Raw genomic sequence first — 7,513 nt, 5'->3', positions numbered from 1 at the left:
GAAAATCATCAAAACACCAGACTCAGAAGAAGCCACGTAACTGAATACTTTGTGGTGCTTGCCTCCTAATCAACTTCCAGGTTTGCACACAGATTTTAGTACCAGGCCAGGCCCAGGTGGACAGCTCAGGTTACCTGCCTCAATTTTCTCTCCTAAGAGGTTCTGAGCAGAAGGCCTAATGTGAGTTTAACAATCAACAGGGTTGGGGCTGGGGCTGGGCCAGGGCCAAAGGATAGAATGTAGCTTTCTACCCCTTTCTTAGAATTCCTGTTCTCTTTGTGTGGCTCCATAGAAACCGTATCCTGGGGTTTGTATCTTTTTAAATATATTTAAGTCTTCAGGTAGCATCTGTTCTATTTTTTGCTAAGAGTTTTTAACAGTTTAAGACAAAATCTTAGTTATATGGATGAATTAAATTGAAAGCTGTATACTATTACACTGGTCTTTATTATTATTTTTGAGACAGTCTCACTCTGTCACCCAGGCTGGAATGCAGTGGCCAATCTCAGCTCACTGCAATCTCCGCCACCTGGGCTCAAGCGATTCTCCTCCTGAGTAGCGGGTATTACAGCCATGCACCATCACAGCCTGGCTAATTTCTGTATTTTTCGTAGAGATGGGGTTTCACCATGTTGTCCAGGCTGGTCTCCAACTCCTGGCCTCAAGTGAGCCACCCGCCTCAGTCTCCCAAAATGTTGGGAGTACAGGTGTGATCTACCACGCCCAGCCACACTGGTCTTTAAATAAAATAAAAATAAATTGAAAGCTGTGATATTCTTTCTAAAAGTTAAACATTAAAGAACATGCTTAACTTTGAAATCGTTTTGTGACATAATTTTATGGAAGAGAATAATTAAATTCTAAGACTCTAGGGGATTAAAACTCAATAGTTTTTAAACTATTATAAAATAGTTTATCTCAAAGTATTTTTTTTTTTTTTTTGAGATGGAGTCTCGCTCTGTTACCCAAGCTGGAGTGCAGTGGTGCGATCTCAGCTCACTGCAACCCCCGCCTCCCAGGTTCAAGTGATTCTCCTGCCTCAGCCTCCTGAGTAGCTGGGACTAGAAGCGCCCACCACCATGCCTGGCTAATTTTTGTATTTTTAGTAGAGATGGGGTTTCACCATATTGGCCAGGCTGGCCTCAAACTCCTGACCTTGTGATCTGCCCGCCTCGGCCTCCCAAAGTGCTGGGATTACAGGTGTGAGACACCGTACCCGGCCTCAAAGTATTTTTCTGTTAAGAAGTATGAAAGCCAGCCCATGAATTGCCATGGTGGAGGGCTGGGAAAAGCAGGCCATGCCCAGTACGCCACCTAGGATAACACTTCATAATTTTTTACCAGATCTTCTCACTCTACTCACTCACTTAGATGTTGAACAAAAATTAAGACCCTAACATCTCATACCATTTTGGACAGTGATGCCCTAACTCTAACTCCTTTGGATAAATAAATCTACATTTATTTTTTCCCTAAATTGATAGCCAACAACACAAACACTGAATCTTACGATTGCCATTTTCACACTGATTGAAATCCTGCTTTATCACATTCAAAATGCTCATATATGGATGGGTTTGTTTTTCTGTTTTTTAAAATATGGTTCTAAAGAGCTATTCTAAAAACTTATATATGAACAAAGACATGTTACTATATAATTTCTATATTTTCCTAATGATTCTTGGAAATTTTATTTTTCCAAATAAAATTCATAATCATTCAGTCTAGTTCCATGGGAAAAAAAAAAAAAAAAAACTGGCACCTAACCTAGTATTTTAAGTTAATTTGTTGAACACTGCCATTAGAAAATATATATGTTCCCAACCAGAAGAATGGTACATTTTACAATGGTTGGAAATATTTAAACTCAAGAATTACCTGTAGGATGCTGTTTGGTAATTCAAAGGAGAATACAAATTAATTTCATTTTCTATTTCTGCATATTGTGTTTTTATAAAGAAAACACAATACACTTCTAGTTTAAATACATCAGCCAATAAAAATATCTTCAATGTGGATTCAACCCAGAAACCAGAGAAAACCCCAGAAGGCTTAAGCAAAGTTAAGGTATTTTTAAAAATGGACCTCTTCCTATAACCTAGAGCTAGGATACTTGTAGTCACCTAGATATGATATAATAAAACCCTCTTCTACCCATGGACTATCCCTGTCTCCATGAATTAACCATTCCCCAAACTCTCCCCTGAGGCTGACTCTGTGGGGTCATGGTCTGGGGAACACATAGTAAATCAGCCACGGTGTCTTCCAAGTCTCTTGTTCCCAGTTAGGACAGATGGACATCAAAAGACAAGCTCTAGTATTATTGTCTTGAGGCAGAAATTAGAGAAAGAAGAAAATAAAATGTAAAAAGAGAAAAATAAGCTTTCTATATTAGGCTGACTCATCCTAAAGGCGGTAGCAGGCAAAGCCTGGACCCAGGCGAGGTCTCTATAACATTATCAAAGAAGCATAGGCTTGAAGGAATGTGCTCTGGAGACTCTCCCAGCACTCCCTCAACATAAGGATAAGAAAAAGTAAAGTTCTCCCTTGAATCCCACCTCCCTCCGTGTGATTGTACCTTGCTCTGCAAGTTTTATGAGGTTATAGATTCCTGTTTTCTGTAACTAGTAACTTCAAGTATTCTGTTTTATCTAAGCAGCACAGTGAAAGTTTTAAGACATGCCTGAGGCAGGCCTGGGCTGCAGCCATCTGGGTGCCATAGCAAAGGTTATGAGATAAGCCCATGCAAGGCTCTTTTGAGCAAGCCTAGATAACAGCCATCTAGGCTGCATAAGCAAGGGTCATATCTAATCCTGAGTTACGCACCTGTCACAATTTGATTAACTGCCTTTGTTCTGCCTCTGTATCCTGGCTTTTGCACCACTACGTTTTGCACCACTGTAAGCTTGTTTCAAGTTAGCCCACCCCCTTTGAGAAGTGTGTATAAAAGTCAAATGCCGTCTTTGTTCTGGGCCCAGTTTTTGGATGTTAATCCTCTGGGTCTGAGTGCACTCAATAAATCCTCCTGTCGGCTGGGCGTGGTGGCTCACGCCTGTAATCCCAGCACTTTGGGAGGCTGAGGTGGGCGGATCACGAGGTCAGGAGATCGAGACCATCCTGGCTAACACGGTGAAACCCCGTCTCTACTAAAAATACAAAAAATTAGCCGGGCGAGGTGGCGGGCGCCTGTAGTCCCAGCTACTCGGGAGGCTGAGGCAGGAGAATGGCATGAACCCGGGGGGCGGAGCCTGCAGCGAGCTGAGATCGCACCACTGCACTCCAGCCCGGGTGACAGAGCGAGACTCCATCTCAAAAAAATAAATAAAGAAATCCTCCTGTCTCACCCCGTGGTCTCTCTGGTCCTCCTTCATTCCCGCAACAGTTTCTGTAACATCCAGGGTACAGTGGAAGGAATGTTCAAGTGTACCTGTAAAATGACACTGGAATAGTATTCATTTCCTAATTTCAACCCATTTAAAAGTACTCTCTCCATCAAGTTACTGACACAGGATTTTTCTCAGCCACATTGCCAACTGAGGACCTCCACAGCCAGCGACAGCCCCCTGCGTGGACCTCACTTAGCCCTGGGCCTGCCGCTGGAGGTGCCCCGCCCTCTTGGCCTGCCTGTGTTATAGCTTATACCCATGTTTAGCGGTTCTGAGCGCTTGTCCTGAGTCCAAGAAGAATTGAGGATACACTGACAATTGAAGGGTGAGGATGGGTAGAAAAGAATTTTATTGAGCGAAAGAACAGCTCTCAGTGGAGAGGGGATGCAGGGAGTGGTCCCTAGCCCCCACAGCAGGATGATTTCTCTCCTCACTGCAGCTGAGTCTGGGTCTTTTATGGGCTCAGAATAGGGGAGTACATGTTGATTGACTTGTAAGTATACAAAGGCACCACTCAAAGGTGGGCACAGCAGTGTAAAAACCAATTAGGGAAGGGCAGGTATATGTAAAATAGGTGAAGGGTTGGGATCAATCGGAGGAAAGCACACCAAATGGGAAGACAGGTTCTCAATTCAGTATGAGGATTTAGCTGGGACTGTCTTCAGCTTTAAGGTTGGGTTTCACCAGGTACCCACCCCTATCTGCCTGGGCATTTGACTACCTCCTGCCACTATCATTACCTGACTGGGCTTCCACAACCCACCATCCACAGTGAGGAAGGGCAGGGCTTCTGAAAATGAGCCAGCAATTCTCCTTCAGGTGGATGGAGATACAAGTCTTACCAGTACAGTCTCATGCACAATCACACACACAATGTCTCCACTTTGGTATCTAGCAATGGCTGAACAAGCCACAGCGCTGTGTGTGTCCTCTGGTGTCTGATGAAGTATGACTCCTGGCAAAAGGCTGTACCACATTCCCTGTACACACAGTTTCTATCCTGAGTGTGTCCTCTGATGTCTGATAAGGTTGGACTTCCGACTAAAGCCCCGCCCACACTTTCTGCAAATATAAGGCTTCTCTCCTGAATGTGTCCTCTGGTGTCTAATGAGGTGTGACTGCCGGCTAAAGCCTTGCCCACACTCCCTGCACACATGAGGCTTCCCCCCTGAGTGTGCCCTCTGGTGTTTAATGAGAGTTAACTTAGCACAAAAGCCTTGCCCACACTCCCTGCACACAAAGGCACCTGAGTGTGCCCTCTTGTGCCTAAATAGGTTAGGCTTCTGCCGAAACCTTCTGCCACACTCCCTGCACATAAAAGGCTTTTCCCCTGAATGTGTCCTCTGGTGTGAAATGAGGGTGGACTTATCATTAAAGCCTCGTCCACACTCAGCACATACAAATGGCTTCTCCCCTGAGTGTGTCCTCTGGTGCGTGATGAGGGTTGATTTCCGGGTAAAGCCTCGCCCACACTCCGTACATACAAACGGCTTCTCCCCTGTGTGTGACCTCTGGTGTTTGTTAAGGTTTGACTTCAGGCTAAAGCACTGCCCGCACTCCAGGCAGACATAAGGTTTAACCCCTGAATGTGTCCTCTGGTGTGTTTTGAGGTTTGATTTCCAGCTAAAGTGACGCCCACATTCTGTGCATACATAAGGCTTCTCTCCTGTGTGTGTCCTTAAGTGTCTGATGAGGTGTGACTTCTGGCTAAAGCCTTGCTCACACTCCCTGCAAATGTAAGGCTTCTCTCCTGAATGTGTCCTCTTGTGTCTGACCAGGTGTGAATGCTGGCGAAAGCCACGCCCACATTCCCTGCAAACATAAGGCTTCTCCCCAGTGTGCGCCCTCTGGTGGGTGATGAGGTTTGACTTCAGGCTAAAGCTCTGCCCACATTCCTTGCACATATAAGGCTTGAGCCCTGAGTGTATTCCCTGATGTGTAAAGAGGTTTGACTTCCAAGTAAAGCCTCGTCCACAATGCTTGCACACATAAGGTTTCTCCCCTGAGTGTGTCCTCTGATGTGTGATCAGGTTTGACTTCCACGTAAAGCCTCGCCCACATTCTCTGCACACATAAGGCTTTCCCCTAGAGTGTGTCCTTGGGTTTTTGATGAGGATTGACATACTGCCAAAGCTGTCTCCCCACTCAGTGTACATGTAAGGTGTCTCCCCAGTTTGTGTCTTCTGGAAGCTAAAGAGGTTTGACTCCTTGATAAAGTCTGGCCCAAACTCTTCATATTTGATCTCTCCAAATCCTGAGACTTCTAAACAATGCAATACTTTGTCTGTTTCCTCAAGGTCTGCCTTCCGTTCAGGGCTGGGCCCTATATCCACCACTGTGTTGTCTTCCTTGGACTGTGCTGGCTGTTCTTCAGGTGGGCTGGAAAGTGCCTTTGAAGTGCCATTTTTGCTTACTCTCCCAAACAGGAGTCTGGAGTCTTCTCCCTCTTGAATCCATTCTGCTTTGCCACTCAAGCAGAATGGATCCTGCTGTTGTTTCTGATCTTCTGGATAGTGTTTTCCCAGCTGGAGAGGATTTCCTGCCCATAAACTTGAAAACAGCTGAGATAGATGACTCAGCCACACATGTTGGCTGAGAGCTTGCTGATTGGAGAAAATCAGAGGGCGGGAGAGACAAAGTTGAATTTCTGGCTTTGATTCTGCTGAAGAAAGAACATTTTCAGAGGGGCCATAGGTAGGGCTATGTAGGCAATTTTGCCTTGCCCATTGGTCATTCATAATATATTTACATCACAAGCTATCTCCCAGTTAGACATCCTTCCCAGCATCTATTTTTCATTTCACTTCATGCATTACACTTTCTTTTGTTTCTTGTTTTTTTTTTAAAATGGAGTCTTTCTTTCACCCAAGCTGGAGTGCAGTGGTGACATCTCAGCTCACTGCAACCTCCGCCTCCAGGGTTCAAGCGATTCTCCTGCCTTAGCCTCCCAAGTAGCTGGGATTACAGGTGCCCAAGACCACGCCCAGCTAATTTTTGTATTTTTAGTAGAGACAGAGTTTCGCCATGTTTGCCAGGCTGGTCTTGAACTCCTGACCTCAGGTCAGCCTAAACCTCCCAAAGTGTTGGGATTACAGGCGTAAGCCACTGTGCCCAGCCCTATGCATTACATTTTCTATTGCAGGAGTTGGCAAACTCACCTGACAGGCCAAATCCAGCCTGAAACCTGTTTCTGTATGGCCTGCCAGCTAAAAATGGTTTTTACCTTTTTAAGGGGTTGAATTCAAAAGAGGGAGACACAGAAAAGAGAGAGAGAAAGGAAGGAAGAAGGAGGAGAAGGAAAAGGAGGAGAAGAAGAAAGAAGTGGCAAATATTGCACATGTTCTCAAAAACTTAAAATATGACGCCTGTAGTCCCAGCACTTTGGGAAGCCGAGGCGGGCAGATCACGAGCTCAAGAGATCGAGACCATCCTGGCCAACATGGTGAAACCTTGTCTCCACTAAAAATAGAAAAATTAGCTGGCTATGGTAGCACACACATGTAGTCCCAGCTACTCGGGAGGCTGAGGCAGGAGAATCGCTTGAACCCGGGAGGTGGACGTTGCAGTGAGCCAAGATCGTGCCACCACACTCCAGCCTGGTGACAAAGCGAGACTCTGTCTCAAAAAAAAAAAAAAAAGGAGGGGACAAACAAAATGAGGAGAAAACAAATGAAAGCCGTCTTAACTGGAAAGGAAAAAGTAAAAAAATCTCTTTTGTTCACAGATTATATAATTTTGTATGTATAAAATTTCAAAAAAGCAACTAGAAGTCATAATTGTACTTAGGTCATATAAGATAAATATATTAAAAAATTGTATTTCTATATACTAGCAATGACTATTCTAAAAGTGAAACTGAGAAAACAATACTATTCACAATAGCATAAAAATAATAAAATGCTAAGGAATAAATGTGACAAAGTAGCACAAAGTTTGTAAACTGAAAATTAAGGCTGGGCACGGTGGCTCATGCCTGTAATCCCAACACTTAAGGAGGCTGAAGTGGGAGGATTGCTTGAGGCCAGAAGTTTGAGGCCAGCTTGCGCAACATAGTGGGATGAAAGAAAGAGAAAAGGAAAGGAGGAAAAGACGAAAGATTTTTAAAAAGAAAATTAACAAACATTGTT

The 7,513-nt window shown here is 44.4% G+C and overlaps 1 protein-coding gene across 4 annotated transcripts in view; it reads right to left on the bottom strand.

The window, feature by feature from the left end:
* Positions 1-3,712: 3,712 nt before the first annotated feature.
* ZNF875 (zinc finger protein 875) overlaps positions 3,713-7,513 on the bottom strand; it is a 30,737-nt gene continuing 26,936 nt past the window's right edge. For 2 of the 4 annotated variants that reach the window (XM_063657616.1, XM_054462456.2), the window contains one exon: positions 3,713-6,048. In XM_063657616.1, the coding sequence (XP_063513686.1) occupies positions 4,382-6,048 (1,667 nt within the window). In that variant the 3' untranslated portion in view covers positions 3,713-4,381. The remainder of the gene's footprint in view (positions 6,049-7,513) is intronic. The other 2 variants (XM_063657617.1, XM_054462457.2) reach the window with 1 other exon arrangement.

Source organism: Pongo pygmaeus, chromosome 20 (assembly GCF_028885625.2).
Source record: "Pongo pygmaeus isolate AG05252 chromosome 20, NHGRI_mPonPyg2-v2.0_pri, whole genome shotgun sequence".
Lineage (NCBI taxonomy): Eukaryota > Metazoa > Chordata > Mammalia > Primates > Hominidae > Pongo > Pongo pygmaeus.
This window is presented reverse-complemented; position numbering and strand designations above follow the sequence as displayed.